Below are 17,824 nucleotides of genomic sequence, written 5' to 3'. Positions count from 1 at the left end.
AGAGAGGGCCCTGAGCTGTAATCCAGGAAAGCATATTTTGTCAAGACCATTGTTTAGAATTGCCAGCCCATGATGATAATAAAAACCCAAACTGACTAAAGGTTTTACTATTATTTATACATTCGCTATGGCAAGGTACCCCTTGCTGTCTGCACCCAGGGCCAACGGCCTCCATGCCTCCGCACACCACTCTTCCCAAAAGCTACCAAGGGTGAGAATCACCGGCTTAGTCTTTCCTGTCCTCACCCCTCCCATTTCATTTCATCCTCTCTCATGTTCTGCTTGAGCTACCTCTTACCTTTCTTACTTCTTACACTTCTGTGACCTTTTGCCATAAACCTTGTAGAATCTTCCCCCCACATCTTTCCCCAGGACTCTGGTCTTACTCCCCACCAATCTGTCCTCCACGTTGCCTCTACCCCAGGTGCAGATGGGGTGCTCATACTTCCCTTTTTGCTGAACCCTCTGGCCTGCCTGCCCAACCTTCCTCCTGCCATTCCCCACTGACAGTGGCTCTCTAGACCAGAGCACTGCATGTCATTTGGAACATGGCAGTCTCCCGTGTCCCTGAGACTCTGCATTCACTATTTCTGACATCTGGAATTTTTAAAAATCATCGAGTTCTTACTGCATAGAAAGCTTGAGATTATGAGTGACGAGTTTAGGAAACTGGTATTCGGGATCTACTCTGTATGTACTGGGTCCTGAACTAGATTCCATCTCGTGATTTCCACTTTGCAGATAAGGAAACTGGAGCTCACAGAGGCGGAAGACCACATGGTTTTCCCATGTGAGCCTCAGCGTGCCGCCATGCTTTTTAATGCTTTTGATATATTTTGGATTTTTAGGAAGCCAATTTGTCTAAGGGCCCTTTAAACTTCACGATGTAGCCTATTCAGTGACTGCTGGGTGTGGTGGATGTTTGTCAAGCTTCGGGCTCCTGTAGTCCAGTTTTCCAAGTTACGACTCCTGACTCCTGGGGTTGCTTTCCCAGCTTCCCTTGCGGCTAGGGCATGGGTACATGCCTAAGCTCCAGCAACCAGCTGGGAGATGTCAGTTTGGATGCAAACACCATAAAGGAGGTGCTGTGCGGAATTCCTTCTAGCAAGGATGCTGAGAGACAGATATGCAATTGTCAAAGGTGGCTGTGGCTTGTCCTGGCTAATCTTGCGTCCAGCATCAGCAATGTGGGTGAGACACCTGAGCCCAGCAGCCAGAGCAACGGCATTTCCGCTGGCAGAGTTTGATGGCGTCACTTGGCCATCGCTCTTGAGTGGCAAGCCTGTCAGCCTGATTCTCCGGCCGTCCTGAAGATCTTCAAAGAGACTAAATAGTCCTCCATTAACTCTTTTTCTGCTTAAACTAGCTTGAATGGGTTCTTTTTGCAAACCTGACAGATAAAATGAGGTTGTGTATCTTGTGGCTTCCATTTTTCTATTTTAACTACTTTCAATACCACCTCCCCCCAATCTCCCAAATTCACACATTGTGATTGAAATATGAGAGATCATGGAGGTCTTAGGGCCCAGTGTTAAAGATAACACAGTGTAAGGAGTCTTAAGTATTTACATTCAGGGAAGGCCCACCCTCCCTCTTAAAATCTATGTAATCCCATCACTTATAACTTGCTTCAAACTTAAGAAATCCTAATTAGAGAAAGGAATATTTGGGAGACAGAGGTCTTTTGTTCTGTCTCTTCCCAGGACAGCTGCCTATAAGCTGATGGCTAGGTTCGGGTCAGTCCTATGTAAGGCCAGAGCCAGCCTGTGAAAAAGCTGACATTTATATCCATCAGACCACCCTTGGCCGACTCTGGCCTGCGGCTCTGTCTCTTCCTCTGAAACTCCATCACATAGAAACACACACATACACACACACACGTTTGACTCTCAGTGACAGACTTTTCCATTCTGCCATAATTGTTTTATGTGTTGGCTTTGTACCTCTGATTAAACAATTAATCCCTCAGGGGGACAAGAACCACATCTTGTGTTTCTTTTATAATTTTTACAGCACTGAACAGATTGTCCTGAACATTGTAAGGGTTTGCTTAATAAATATTCACTGATTAATTTCTCTCCTGGGGCTGTGAGAGTAAATGACACGGGTGTCTCATTATTCTTAAATGTGTGTGTGTGTGTAAGAGATAGAGAGAGAGAGATCTGAGAGTCAAGAAGTCATACACTCCAGGCATGGCATTTCGAGCTAGAAAAGTAGAAGACCCAAGACACAAATCTCAGCCTTGTGAGTAACCTAGCCTTAGCTTGTCATGTATAAATTGGGGCTTATAACAATATCTACACTACTTCCTGGAACTGGGGCCTACAGAAGACATTATGTGTACTTAAGTCACTTTGTGATTGTTATGGGGGCCATATGAAATGGGACCAGAGAGGGGAGTGGGGAAGAGGCTCTAAAGTCAATGTACAGAAAAGGGATTATAGCTGACATGACCTATGGGGTTTGGTCCCACCCTCCTAGGGCCAACAGGACTTTTTTTTTTTTTTAAGATTTTATTTATTTATTTGTCAGAGAGAGAGAGAGAAAGAGAGAGAGAAGGAGAGAATGCATATAAGCAGGGAGAGCAGGCAGAGGGAGAAGCAGGCTTCCTGCTGAGCGGGGAGCCCAGCGTGGGACTTGATCCCACGACCCTGATATCATAACTTGAGCTAAAAGATGCTTAACCTACTAAGCCTTGAGGCCAACAGGTTTTATAGCGCTGGACTTCCAAGTATTTCCAGGTAGCAGGCATCCTCCTCTTGACAGCCCAGTCCTAGCCCAGGAAGTCAATTCTACCTCAGACTTGAAAACCTCTAAACCTGTAGCCTTACACCTTGTCTCACCCCCAGCTTGGTTCAGGCCTTGGTCCTACCCTACAGCTTAGGCCTCTTTCTGTCTCTGGTCTCTAATCCTCCCACCCCCACCCAGGAGCGCAGTCATTGACCTAAAAAAACAAATCTGATCACATCCCTTCTCGAAGAAGCTCTGTTGGATATCTAAACCGGTATATCTATGGTGTTTATCTAAAGAGGGAAGCCCAGCTATGAGGCTGTTTTCAGTCAGGTGAGAGATGTTGGGTGTGTGAACTAGGAAAGATCTAGAGGTGGAAAAGATTAGACAAATAATATATGAAGCTATGAACTCTTTCTGTGTGTGTGTGTGTGTGAGATTATACAAAACACGAACAATAGTTTTCTTTCTTTCTTTTTTTTTTTAAAGATTTTTATTTATTTGTTAGAGGGAGAGAGAGAGTACAAGCAGCAGGAGCAGCAGGCAGAGGGAGAAGCAGACTCCCCACTGAGTGAGAAGCCCGATGCGGGACTTAGTCCCAGGCCTCTGGGATCAATGACCTGATACAAAAGGCAGAGGCTTAACCAATTGAGTCACCCAGGCATCCCAAACCATGGTTATTTCTAAAATTTCTCCTACTCATTTAGATATTCAACAAATATTTATTGTGTGCCCACTGTTTACTGGACACCATTCTAAGCACTGCATGCGTGAGGGAACAAAACAGATACAGATCTTGCCTACTCATAGCTCACAGTCTAGCAAGGAGAGAAAGAACAATAGGAAAGTGAGTAGGAAGTCAATCAGGGTCACATGAGAGTGACTAGGGGAACCACTTGAGATTAAACTGATCAGAAGAAAGTCCTCTGAAGAAGAGTTGATATTTAAGCTGAGTCAGCGGGACACAGATCTGGAGAAGGATATTCTAGACAGAAAAAAACAAAGAGTAAAGGCCCTTGGATGGGAAACAAGTTTGGCATTTTTGAGGACAGCATGCCCGTGTGAATGCCAAGCAGGGTACTGGGGAAAGTAGTATGGGATGGGATGAATGAGAGCAAAGGCTATAGCATATCATTGTCAGGATTTTGAATTTTATTCTAGGATTAGAAACCATTAGATAGATGGGTTGGAGTGAGGGAGGGAGAGAAGGCATGAATGGAAGCAGGGGCAAGGTAGGCTGATGTGGTATTGGCTCTAGCCGAGTTGTTGGCAGCTTGTGTCCAAGCAGTCCAAGGACATGGAGAGAAGTGGTCACTTACAGGATTTATTTTATGGGTCAGATAGATGGCTTGCTGATGGACTGATTGATAATGAGGGTGAGTGGCAGGAAGGAATTAAGGATGACTTAGGGTGGGTGGTGATGTCATTTGCTGAGACAACTGGGAAAGGGATAGATTAGGGAAGAAAAGTTGCATTTGGCTTTGGATATGTTGAGTGTGAGACACTAGTCATTCAGTGGCAATGACAAATGGTTGCAGGAGAATTGAGTCTGGAGCTCCTACAGAGGTCCTTGCTGTAGATTTCCATCTGTGCATTACCAGCAAGGAGTCATGAGGCTGGGAGGGATCACTCTGGGAGAGAGCATAACCAGATCCGAGGGTGGAGGACAGCTCGGGTGTACTCCCGCATTTGCAGGTCGAGAAAACAGGGTCTGAGGAGCCTAGGGACACCAGAAGGGTGGAGCTTCCCCAGTTCCCACTGAGGAAGGTGTGTCCAGACACAGGATGTGGTCAACTGTGTGTGGGCATCACCAGAAGTGGAGTAAGACAAGGGTGGAAAGGGGATAAGAACACGGGATTTGGCCACAGGTTAAGACATTATGGTGAGTGTGACAAATGCAGTTTGGGACGCAGGCCTGACTGGAGTACAAGGAAGGAGAGGCATGAATGTATAGTTGGCAAGGGTACATAGCTTTCAAGAAGTTTTGCTGAGAGGCTGGATCATGGATGTTTTTTATTTCTGTCTGTATATTCCAGACACGAACATGTATTACTTACATAATACTATAATAATGTATACAGTGCAGATAGCACCCGACTGTTTATGAGAGGAGAAGCTCCTCAGTAGAACACAAAGCCCTTCATCTTCCCACCCCTGTGACCTCTCCAACCCCAGGCTTGCTCCTTTCCACAAGCACCAGTCCCCTGCCTGCATCAGTCTGTATTTCATTCTTGCCAGCTGCCACTCATATACCAACTCAGAGTCTGGTGCCAGGCATTAGCTGTGGCCGGACCTCCCCCTCCTTTCAGCATCTGTGAACCACCTCACCCCACATACGTCCAGGATCATTCCAGTACACACTTATCACCCAGGCCGTCTCACCCACGCGTCCGTCCTACAGCTGCGGAAAAACCTCCTTTCCTGTCCTTTACTTCCCCGGGCTCTTAGAGCGGTAGAATAGGAAAATAGGGAAAAAGAATTGGGCCTCAAAGTCAGACGGGTGTGGGGGTTCCTTCCCCCATCTGCCACATAGCTGTGGGACTCTGGGCAAGTCTCTTAACGGCCCGTGCCTCGAGTTCCTCTTCTGTAAAACGAGCTTAGTAAAACCCACACCCTATCCGTTTTGTGATGCCTGGTATAGAGCAAGCAGCAGCTACCGTGGCGCCTCAATTTTGCTTCAGCGCTGCGCCCCGCTGAGCCACGACAGGTGAGGACTAACATGTTTCAGAAATGTGACCCAGCATTGGGGACCCCTCACATGACCCCGAGATACCAGACGGTGTCCCTGTCCCCGCACAAGGCACGTGCCGGTCGGGTGACCCGTCTTTCCAGTCGTCCCACACGCCGGGTCTGTGATCACGCGCCCCCCACCCATAGCTAAGCCTGACGCGGCGGTGGCTCATGCGCCTTTCCGCCCCAGCCTCTAGCCACGGACCACACGTCCCATCCCTGCCGCCCGGCCCCGCCCCCTGCCCCGGGCGCGCCCCTCCAGTTTCCCGGCTCGGGTGTCGGAGGGGCCGCGCCCGCGGGCCGTGCGCACGGATTGGCTGCGCCGCGGCGGCGGGCGGCCCGTGGGCACACACACCCTCCCCGCGCAGCCAATGGGCGTGCGCGCGTCACTGACCGGGAGGCCCGCGAGCCGGCAGCCCCTCAATAAGCCACATTGTTGCACGAAACTCCAGAGCAGGAGTCCCCGGCCGCCGCTAGCGCCGCCGTGTCATCAAGCGGAGAAGCTCCGTGGGCAAGAGCAGCGCGCGTGTGAGCCGTAGAGGTCCGCTCGCCCAAGTGAGATCGGACCGAGATTCTTCCCAAGTTGAGCCTTCACTGATCCTGTGGCGAAGTTAGCGCCTTGGCCGTAGGGCAACCCGACACGTCGCCAGCAGTGATTTTTGGGCGCCTTCTAGCAATCAGGACTCCCCAAACCTGTTTACAGAGACCCTAGACTCTCTAGCTGGGCGTGCCATCGCCTTCTTTTTGTGCCGTCCGGATTCACTGCTCCCGGCCGGGCCCCCAAGCCCAGATACAAAGCGGTCGGACCGCGCTGTCCTCCCCCGCACGCGCTCCAACCTCGGTTTCCCAACTCGGCGCCGTCGGGCCGCGGCAGGATGATCGCCTCGCATCTGCTCGCCTACTTCTTCACGGAGCTCAACCATGACCAGGTGCAGAAGGTAAGAGCATGCAAGGGCGGCTGGCTCGCCTTTGACAAAGTTGTGTGGTCCCCGGCCCTCATTCTGGGGTCCCGGCCGGCCGGGACTCTCCTCCTTGACCCTGCGGGGAACCACTTCCTCTCCATTCGGGGTCGAGGACGCGGAAAAAGTCAGGGCTGCCGGGAAACTCCTGGGCGCGAGGAGCCACGTCCGCTAGGCACGGGCAGGCGTGTGCGCGCGTGCGAGGCGCCTGGGCTCGCGCACCGCGCGGCTCTCTGTCTTCCTGCCACTCTGCGCGCGCTCGCGCTTTTTTTTTTTCCACTGGAGGGGCGGGTCTCCCGGCACGTAGTCTGAGACTGCGGGGCCCACGTGGGAGGAACCCCTCTCTTGCTGCCGGAGTTACGGCGAGAGCACGTGGGGGAGAATCGTGGCTGGTGGGGGGAGGCTCTGCTGCCACGTGGGACTGCGCGGGGTCTCCAGTGCCAAAAGATCGCGTTCTGGGGACGTGCGGTTCCCCTCGGCGTTCCTCAGGGCCTCGCGGAGGTGCGCTTGGGGAGAGGCCGATCCGGGAAGGAGCTGGGACAGCGGCCGAGAAACTCCGCCCGCCGCGCCCCCTCCCCGGAACTGAGGCGCCGGAACTGAGGCCCCGCGAGGGGCGTACATTTAGCCACAGACGTGGCCCGGGGCGGCCGGGCCCTGAGTACCCGGCGCCCGCCTCCAAGTAGGGGGCGAACTTTGGTTAATACTTCTGGTGCTCCTAAAAGTTACACGAAGGATCCCCCAGTCTACCCCCGCTTCCCGCTTTGCTGTCTTCTTTGGAGAGTTTTCGTTAGGCAAACGAGCTTTTTCCTGTCCGAGACTCCGACAGGTCTGCCCACTTCGCTGTCGGCAGCCCCCCGCCCCCGCCAGTGCTCTCGGGCTAGGTCATTTACATAAGAAAGAGCTTCGGGCCCCGCCGGGAGCCCAGCTCTAGGTGCCTCCGGGTACGGGGTGGGGGTGGGGCTGGGCCTGAGGCGCTATCCCTCTGCGGAGCATTGGGTTTCTGAAATAGACGGGATTTCAGGGTTGGCACCTGACCCTGGACCTCAGCTAGGACTTGAGAAGACGGGAGGGGCTGAGGGAGGGTGGGGGTGTCCAGAGCTGTGAGGCAGTGGCAGCGTTGCTTAATTACATACTTGAAATTTCTGTGTCTTAGAGGGAATACATTTGGGGTAGTGTCTTGACATAATTGTTGGGTGATGCGACCTGCTCGTATTCCCCTTCTGGGGATTCTGAGAGCAAAGGAGAGGATGGTGGGTTACCTTTATGGTGTTTTTCAGAGCCGTAGCAGATGAACCCCCAAATAAAACATGGCAGTACTTAGCCTCAGACTGGAGGAGGAAGGAGAGGGCCGCTGGTTTTGAGTTCATTTACTCTGCGTATAAAGGACTGTTGCTCTCTTATTCCTGGGATGTGGCTCGGCTCTGCACTTGAATTCAGTTTAAGAATGTGTCTGTGAGCCGGCAGGATCTTGGCAACTTCTTTGGGCTTCTCTGCCCAAGAAGTGAGTTAACCCTTGGGGAAGAGTCACCCCTTGGCAAATCCTAAAGTAGGAAGCTGTAGGATTATTAATCCAGGGGAGGTCTTGGTTGTGTATCACTCCAGGACATTTTAATTCCTTTACCATTTTACTCTCCCCTAATCCAGAGGAAGGAGGCTAAGACTCGGACTGTCTAGGTATGGTTGGGAGTCATCACTTTGGTCCCAGGGTGGAGAGAGCATAATCCAGGGTATCTGGAAATGAGTTCTAATCTGTTTTGTGATTTATTAACCACAGGACCCCGAACAAGTCACTTTGCCTCTTTGGACTGTTGGTTTCTTTTTGTAAAACAGGAGTGTCAGCAGCAGCCTTGTCCACTTTAGGGAGTTCTGATGATAAAGCACGGTAATGTAGCCTTGTCTTTTTTGTAGGCGGCCCTTACCTACACTGACAGCTTCATTTTAGCCTGTGAAGGTCTGCGTGGACTCTGGGTGTATTTCCTCTAAATCACCGATGGGGGCAGAATAGAGTCAGACCTTTAATTTACCTGGTGTCAGAACCTGGGACTTGGCCTCCAGGCTAAGGTGAGCAAAGGGGTTTGATTCCACCTACCATTCTGTAGCAAGTAGGAAGAGAATCAGAGAATATTTGGAAGTATCTTTTCTTCTTTTTAAGTAGACTCCACTGCATACCCAGTGTGAAACCCAATGTGGGGTTTGAACTCATGACCCTGAGATGAAGACACTTAGCTGAGTGAGACATCCCAGTATCCCTGGAAGCCTCTTTCCCAGTTCCTGCTACAAGGGTGAATTAGAGAAGGATGAAGTTTGAGTTTAATTTTAGAGAGTCTTTTGAAAAGGTCTGGATTTGGACTCTTCTGAAATCCCCATTATCTTGCCTATTCTGGGTTGTAGTCTGAGGCATGGAAAACTTAGATGCACTTAGCCACAACTAGCCCCTCACTCCCCCCAACTTGTCTCCTGATGGACAAGTCCAGTGTTTTGTACCATTAGCAGGAGAGTAAGAGTTATTTGCTCACATTTGCTGATTGACACTTTGAAACTTGAGAGCAAACACATCGGCATTTACTGTGTGCCAGGCCTTGGTTTAAGTTCTTTATGTTTGTTGGCTTATATTTGCAACAGTTTCACAAAGCAGAAGCAGTTATTATCAGCATCGCTGTCTTACTGGTAGGAACAAAGGCACAGTAACTTGTCCAAGGTCACTGGCTTTTGTTGTAAGAGCTGGGAATTAAAGTCATGCTGTCAGGCTCGAGAGCCCCATGCTCTTGACCACGCTCACCTGCTTCTGGGAACAAAAGTGGACTCCATCCTGGCCCCTGTCTGCATTCACTCTGGGCTCCTGGCAGTACCATCACCCAGCATGCCCAGAAATGCAACTAGCTCTTCTCTTGCTTACATTAATGGCACCAGTACCCTCTGGCTCTTTTGGCTGGGAGCTCTGGACTCATTTCATTGACTTTCCTTTCTGATCGCTACACATTTGTCAACCTGTCTCTGGCTTAATTCAGAGGCCTCCTAGGGTTTCTCTGTTTCCAGTCTCTTTCTGGAGTGAGACTAGAACATTTCAGAACCCTTTTTTAACACTGCATACTGAAGGCCCGTTGATCCCTCCATGTTCTCTACCTCATTCCCTGAGGACTTGCATCACCATTCCTTAAATGCCATATTCTTCACACAAAGCACCTTTGCCCTATCATGGCTTTTTTTTTTTTTTTTTTTTTTTAAATGGGAGTTCTCATGACCAATTTTTTTTTCTTGTTGTTTTTCAAGATTTATTTGAGAGAAATGACAGCATGAGTAGGGGGAGGGGAAGAGGCAGAGGGAGAAGCAGACTCTCCACTGAACAGGGAACCCCACTCAGGGCTTGATCCCAGGACCCTGGGACCATGACCTGAGCCAAAGGCAGGTGCTTAACCTACTGAGCCACCCAGGTGCCCTATCATGGCATTTTTGTAGTCCCACCATACATCGGACTTGGTAGTTTTCAGTTCTGGTTCCTTCCTCGGGGCAGGGAGAGTTCTGGGTGCTCACCTTTGTAGCCACAGTTTCTGGCCACCGATGAGGTACTCAGTGAGTGTGAGGATGAGGGAGGAATCCTTCCTGGAGACAAGCTGAGCAAGGGCTACAGGAAGGGGAGGGGAGTGAAAGGCACATTGAGGGATTGCTAGGACAGGGCTGAAGGGGATGGGTGGATGGGGGGGCCATAAAGAAAGGCCTTAGACTCTTCTTTCATAAAGGTCTGAAGCTGATCCTGATCCTGAGGCTGATTCTGAGGAGCGAGCAAGGGAGGGAGGGAGGGGATGGGGAGACATAGGGAGGGTGAGGGAGTTTCCTCTCTTCCAGCAATCAAGGCTCTCCTCTGGGTGGAGAGATAGTGTTTTTTTTGTTTTGTTTTTTTATTAATCAAGGTATAACGTTCAAGAAACAGGATTTTTGCCACTTAAGAAGGAAAATCTGTTCTAACCATAAAAGTCAAATGAGGTACACATGCCTTCCTTTAGCCATTGGCCAAATTTTTTTTAACATGCATGGACTGGTGACATACTCTCACTTGGGTTATGGAATAGAGATAGCTTGCTTGGGCCCTTGTCCCTGTTGAGTGAGGGGTGGATTTCAACTCTGGACTTGGGAGGGGGCAGGGAGTATCTTGGAAGCCAAAAATTCAGCAAAGCCCCCAGGAGTCAAGAAAGACAAGAGTTTTAATGTCTTTTGAGAGCTTCCTGTGCATACCAGGTCCTCTGGCTAGGATGTGGGAAACTGAAACCAAGACACCTTTCAGTTGTCTGGTGAGATAAGGCAGTAAGTAGTCAAGAGACAGTGAGGCGTGGCAGACCTCAAGGGAGCCTTGCTTGGTATGCCTTGAGTACCTATGATGTACCATGAATCTTCTGGTAAGGGTTAAAGTACCAAGAGTTAGCTACTGATCACAACCTTACTAGGATTATTTTTGACCGACTTAGTGGACATGGACAGGTACAGTTTCTCATTTGTTCAATGTGTACGTAATACTTAGTTAGCATCCTAATGCTGTCCCTTCCCTGCCCAGAAGCAGCTGATGGTAGTAGGAATATTTTGTAGCTTTTGTTAACCATCTTTTTTTTTTTTTTTTTTTTTGAATCACCAAATTTCGATTTCGGAGAGTGCTAGGGAAGTACTTTTCTTTACCATTGAATTAATTAAAATTCCCTCTGAGGCTCCTCAGAGCCAACTTTTTTCTTTCTTTCTTTCTTCTTTTTTTTTTAAAAACATCACTTTTCAAAGATGACCGTTTCCAGCACCCTGAGGAGTTTGAGGGCAGTTAGGGGCCCTTTTCCAGGGGAAATCAAAACAACACAAACCACAATCGTTTCTCAAAACCTGGCAGTCAGACTAAGGAGATCTGATACACTAAAAGACCTCAGGAACCCCAGAAAACTGACTTCCTTTGTTCAGATATTTCTTTCAAAGACGACTCCTGATAACGGTTCCTCATTATCATTGTTGAGTTGTGAAGTCAGCAAGTTTGTTTTGTTTTCCAGCACTGTGTTGTCTGGCTTTCCCTTTCCAAAGCAGTGGGGGGGCGGGGGTGGGGGAGGGGTGGGGATGGAGAGCAGATTAGATCCCAGAGTTCATTGCCTGCGTCTTAATATTGCAGGTCATGGGTCATAGGCCTTGCTTCCTTGCGCTGGAGGGGCTGTTGCTGCTCACTCCTAAAGCAGGTCTTCCAACCTCACCACTCTTGGCATCTTGGGCCCTGTGATCCTTTATGAGGGGCTGTCTGTAGCCCAACCCTATAATAAAGAGCCAGAATTCCCACCCTACCTCAGTCTGTAGAGGCAAAACCTGTATTCTGTTTTGTTTTGTTTGTTTTGGTTACTACTTTTCAGCTGTAGTTTTCAACTGCTAGCAGTTTTGCCCTCCAGTGGGATTTGGTAATGTCTGGAGAACTTTCTGTCTGTCACCATTTGGGTGGGTGTGGATGTTAGGTTGCTGTTCAGGTAGGTAGAGGCAAAGGAGATAGGCCGTCTTACAGTGCCCAGGACAGCCACCTTGCAGCAAAGACTTTTTTGGCCCCAAGTATCTGTAGGTTGAGAAACTGCGTTAGAAGAAAGAACACAGTTCATCCCGCCCTTCAGTTTTATGGCGCATTGTTCCTGCTCACCCAGCTAGTTAATAGTAGCTGTAACTAGGACCTCTCAGCTCACAGCATGCCAGGTCCTGGGACAGTCACGGTAGCAAGTGTTCTTTAACAAAAGATGCATTTGAGATGAAGTCGCAGACCACGGCAGTCAGCAGATGTCTGTGCCCCCTGGCCAAAGGGTGGGGTACCTGGGTTACCAGGGCAGGCAGTGAGTGGGAGGGAAGTTGGCTCAGCTGTCCCCAGGAGAATCTTCCCCTGGTTGTTGCTGGGATTGCTATGGAGGCCAGGCCTCTGTCAGATTTCTGAACACAGCAGGCAGGGGAGCTGGCAGAATGTGGGTCCAGGAGCCACTGTCGCTGGGGACAGAGGACAGGGGACTGTGATCCTCACTGAGGGCCAGTCCAGCGGTCACATTGGGAGAGGCTGTAGGGTGAGTGAGAGAGAGCAAGTCTCCCGGCGTTGAATCCTGGCTTATGTAACCAGCTTTGTGAACTTGGGTCAGTTAATTTAACCTTTCTAGGCCTTGGAGAGTTTTTGGATAACACCTTAATAGGGTTACTGTAAGGATTAAAGAGAGTAAATATATGTGAAGCTCTTACAGCACTGCCTGACACGTAGTCGTCAACTCTTTATGTATTAAATATTAGTACATGGAGAACTACATCCGTATAGTAACTACACTCCTAGATGAAAGGGGCCCTGCTTCTTTTTCCCCAAGGGCTTGTAGGACATAATGGGTTCTGGAACATTGTCTCCATCTGTCTGATGTCGCATTAGAGGAGAAGACAGGGAGGACAGAAGGATGGAAAGTTCTGAAGCTGAGGAGTAAGGAAGCATCCTCACTGCCCTCTCTGCCTTCTGAAACTGTTTCTTTTCTAGGCTTGGGAGGGCCATCCTTGAGTTCTTTCTCTGACTTGCTTTCCTTTGGTTCCCGTGGGAAGTAGCCTCCCCACTGGAGGTGGGAGGGGTGGGTGTCTCTGGGATGCCACGATCATTGTACCAGAGGCTGAAGCATCCTCAGTGGAAGGCGTGACTGATGACAGCAGTAGTTCTTTCCTTTTCACTGTAGAAACCTAGTCCCCCTCCTCTTTAGTCCCTCTCCCACAGGCCAAAGGCGCCCAGGGCATTGCTGAGGCCACTTATGCTGCATTTGGCCAGTGAGATGCCTGCTTAGCCTTCCTCACATCTTCCCAAGTTTCTGCCTTTCCACTGGGGCAACTGCTGGGGGCGGGGGGATTTCCTGGGCTGTTAGGTTCTAGGACCAGGTCATGGTAGGTTTTGGTCTCACTGACCCCTGGAGTTTGAAGGAAACCATAATTCCCACAGTTTTCGGCAGATCAGAAGAAGGGGCCCTGGCTGTCTTGGGTATCAGCAGAGAGCTCTTTGCCCTTCATACGGACTCCGGGCTGTCCAGTGTGGCTCCTCCTAACACTTCCCTTCCCCCATCCCTGTACAGGCTTTGCTTTGTCCAAACCCAGTTGGGAAGCCTTGTTTCCCTGAGATGCAGCCCTCTGTTAGGGTGGCTGTACTTTTTGTGCTTTGTGGGTCTCTAAGTAATAGCCTGACGTTCCTTACTTGGAGGGACCTTGGTTAAAACCTTGGAGTTAACGAAGAGTGAGTCAGGGCCGAGAACCTGGCCCTTGGTGCCCTCCCGGCCGGCCTTCTTGACTCTCCTCCCCTTAGCTCAGTGGTTCTACCCCAGAGGTGTGGTCAGTCCCTGTTGTTCTTGAAAGGCCTTACTCCTAGACTCTTCCTTCTGGCGTCTCCATCCTGTCTGATAAAGGAAGGGAGCCAGATAGGCCATCAGAGTTAAATGAGGGCACACTAAGCTGCCACTTTTCCTTTTTCCCATTTGAGAGACTTCCTTCTCCTGCTTCCTTCCACATTTTTCTGTCTCAACCCCTTGCCATGAAGCCTTCTAGCCATGTCTCATCAGTTCCATCCCCCATTCTGCAATTTCTCAAGCTCTTAAAATAACCAACACTACTAAGTGCTGGGCTCCGTGTATACACTCTAACTCAGGCCATCCTTCAGCAGCCCTCCCTGGTAGGTAGACATTATTAGCTATTATTCAGATGAAGACACCAAGGCATAGAAAGGGACAGCACCTTGGTCAAAGGCAAGCCTGAATTCAGTCTGACCCCAGAACCCAGGTCCTTAACCCCTACATGGGGCTGCCTGGAACAACTGGAGACAGGCCACTTGTATTTCATTTTCATGGGGCTGAGTCAGGTGTCAGTTGGAAAGGGACCTTTGGATTATCTAATTCCAGTCCTTCCATTTTATAGATGAGGAAACCAGGTGCTGTGTACTAAGTGACCAGCCCAGGTTTATATAGGGCAAGCCCCAGAGCAGGAACCCAGTTTCTTGGTCCCTATTTCCCTTTTGGCACCAACTGTACGGCATGAGCTCTTCTCATCAGTCAGGTGTGGGCTCCCTAAGAACAAAGGCAGGATTTGCTTTGTGGTCTGAACCTAGAGTTACCCTATAATTTGTCCAAACTGGGCCACTTTTTTGAGAATAAAAGGGGACACTGGTAATACTTGGGCTGCTATCTCAGCGTAAACTGGGATTGTCCTGGGCAAACTGGGATGTACGGGCTGTCCTGCTTCTGGTGGGTGGGGGGGGGGTGATGGTGGGGTGGGTGGGGCCGACTGGGAAGGTCTGGGGCTGATGGGGGGCAGAGGACCAGATGTGAGGGGTTCGGTGTGGCGGGCGGACGCCTGGCAGCAGGCGGGAGTGGGGAGTTCAGCTGTCCCTGTGGAGCAGGAGGCTCAGGGGGTAGACTCTGGTCCCCTGGCATGGGGCTGTTCAGGGAGGCAGAGTCAGACCCTTAGGGGACCTGGGTGACCAAATAGGACAATCCTATAGCTGGAGAGAAAACCCTGCTGCCGCCAAGGTCATGTGCAATGGGCTCAGGCCTGAAGAACAGGGTCAGGTTCTGAGCTCCGGGGCATTCTGGAAGGGCCAGCTCTCCCCTTCACCCAGGTTACTCTCCCATCCCTTCGGCACACCCATAGCCCCTTGTAAGTGACCATGACCTAGGCCTTGAGCACCTGCTCTCATTACTGAGATAGCTGCTGACACCACAGACTTGAATTGGGGAGCATGTATGTAGTTGGTGTCTTTAGTCCTCTGGGACCAGCGAGGGCAGGAGATAGAAGGTGTCAAAAGTACCTTGGCAGCTGGGAATTTGGGGAGAGGCCATTTGTGCTGGGCCCTGAAGGGCAAAGTGGGAGTTTGTTAGGCCAGAGGATAACATTGTAGGTGTGGGGTCAGCATACACACACATGCAACCTTTCTGAGACACTCCTGAGAATTGTATTGATGCCTGCATGATTTCAGTGATTATAAATCTGTATTTTATTACTGTGAAAGAAACTGCCTCTCTGCCCTTCCCCTCAGTTTGTAATTACTTGCTGACATATTTGCCTCCTACCAGTAGACTGTGCCCCTTGCAGGCAAAGACTGGGCTCTCCTTTCCCCTGGTGCCCTCAGCCCCTGGCCCGGGCCCACTCCGTTTAGCACTCAAGTCCATTTTGGGTCAGTGAACTGTGCCAGGGTCATGTACGTCTGGGACATAGGATTGCACAGCTGCCCCCCAGCCGGCCCAGAATGTCTGAGTATAAGAGGCTCCCAAGACCCATGTCCCAGATGCCCATCTCCTGGACCCCTGGCGGGTACTGCTACCTGAGGTCGGTCTGGCTGCAACTCTAGGCAGCTGAGGCAAGAACTGGAAGAACTGGAAAGCCTGTGACTCACCAAGGTGCAACAGGATCCTGGGGGAGTGGCCTGTCAGCCTCCTAGGTCAGCTTCACACTTCCCCAGGCGCCCCAGGCTGGTGAGCACACGGTGCGTCAGCTCAAATCTCCCTGAGGTAGCCTGGTGGCCCCAGCGGGCTCCTTCCTCCCTGGTCCCATCTGAGGAGAGTGTTGTGGCAGATCTGTTACTTTTGGGCAGCTGCCTTTCAGAGGAAGGAGCCTTACAGAATCGAGGATCTGCTGTGTCTTGCCCTCCTCAGTTTATCTTTTTCTTTTCCTTTTTTTTTTTTTTTTTTTTTAATCAGATACATCTGGCCTTGGCTTGGCACCATGACAGGATAAACTTGCTGCTCTTTGCTCAGCCTTGGTCCTCCCAGAAGTCTGTGAAGGCGGTGTTATTAATGAGGTCACTGATGGTAGTTACCTGGCTTTCCCAGTTCGGGCACACCTGTGCCCCAGGTTCGGGCGCTCAGCTCACCCCCGGATGTAGGGGGTCGTGCCGGGGACTCGGCCTGTGGTTTGGGGAAGCTTCTCCAAGGCTTGGTGTCCTTGTCAAAGATTTGAGGTGATGCTGGCAAAGGAATAATGCAAAAATAAGAAATTCTTCTGAAAACAAAGTTGTCAGCCCATGTCATCGGATAGAGTCACTGGAAGGCTGTGTATGGCTGCATTTATTTAGATCATAGGTCTTCCCTCTGGTTTGACCTCTTATACAGCTTCTTGGCCCCTCTGACCATGTGGAATGGGTAGACCAGGGCCTAGTTAGGGCTTTGCCCTTTTTCCTTCCTATGTTTTAAAATGGAAGTGCAATCTACACAGGAAACTGAAAACACCAGGTAACCACCACCCAGATCCAGTAACAGAATATTAGCAGCCCAGAGGGTAATCACTATCCCACCTTCTGTCAGAGGGGTCTGTTTCTGTGCTTCATATGAATGGACTCGTAAGAAACGTCTCCTCTTGTATCCGGCAGCTTTTGCCCAGCTTTATATTGTGAGATTCATCTGTTGTATGTGGCTGTATGTGATGGTAGGTGGTGCCTTTTTTTTTTTTTTAAGATTTTATTTATTGTGTGTGTGTGTCTGTGAGAGAGAGAGAGAACCAGCTGTGGGAGCAGCAAGCAGAGGGAGAAGCAGGATTCCTGCTGAGCTGGGAGCCCAATGAGGGACTCGATCCCAGAACTCCCCGGGATCATGACCTGAGCAGAAGGTGGAGGCTCCACTGACTGAGTCATCCAGGTGCCCCTAGGTGGTGTCTTCCTAATTGCTGTGGTAGAGTATCCCTGCCCCCCACCCTCCCCTGTTTTGACGGGTCCGAGTAAAGCACACACAGACCAGTGAAAGCCCTGCAAGAGGATGTGGTCTTTCCTAAATTTCTTAGGAGGAAGTTAGGTTGGAGCCCTGGAGCCTTTGTCTCCTGTCTGTATACATGATCTGATTATATCTTTGGGACAGGACCCATGTGCTAGGGAAGCTGAAATTCAGATGGTCTGCGGGGGGGTCAGGAAGAAGCTAAAAGGTAGGAATTAGCTGCTGTGCATCCAGCACCTTCTGGAGGGAAGGTTCTAGGTCTCCTGTGAGAAATACACAAAGCATGGGGAGAGAGTCCAGTAGCACTTCAGGGTGTCCTTGTGACCTTGGCCCTGATGCTTATGTGCTTGTGGCTTGCTTTCTTAGCCTTTTGTTCGCCGGAATTCCATCTTCTGTTCAAGAGGATGTGTCCTGTAGGGGATGACTGATGGGCAGTTGCTTGATCCCATATTAGTTCTTTCGTCACCTTTCTAAAAGGATTAGGTGATGGAGCTCAGCTTTCGGTAAAAGGGACTGGCAGGAGGGACAACCAACGCACTTAGACTAGGGATAGGTCACTGGAGCTGAGAGCCGAGCTCTGAGCTCCCTGACAGTCCAGGCAAAAAGGACAGCTCTCCTAGAGTCGGGGGTTTGAATTTTGTTGGCGCATAGCAGGAAGCGGTGACTCTGGGTGGTCAGACTCTCTCCTGGTGCCAAACCCTACAGGGAATTAAC

The 17,824-nt window shown here is 50.3% G+C and overlaps 1 protein-coding gene across 1 annotated transcript in view; it reads left to right on the top strand.

Annotated features, from left to right (window-relative positions):
- Positions 1-5,878: 5,878 nt before the first annotated feature.
- The window catches only part of HK2 (hexokinase 2), a 59,900-nt gene continuing 47,954 nt past the window's right edge, over positions 5,879-17,824 (top strand). Inside the window, exon 1 of the mRNA XM_047744778.1 lies at positions 5,879-6,398. Within this exon, the coding sequence (XP_047600734.1) occupies positions 6,336-6,398 (63 nt within the window). The 5' untranslated portion in view covers positions 5,879-6,335. The remainder of the gene's footprint in view (positions 6,399-17,824) is intronic.

The sequence above is a fragment of the Lutra lutra genome, chromosome 9, assembly GCF_902655055.1.
Source record: "Lutra lutra chromosome 9, mLutLut1.2, whole genome shotgun sequence".
Lineage (NCBI taxonomy): Eukaryota > Metazoa > Chordata > Mammalia > Carnivora > Mustelidae > Lutra > Lutra lutra.
The sequence above is the reverse complement of the archived record's forward strand: the minus strand, read 5'-3'. Positions and strand labels throughout refer to the sequence as shown.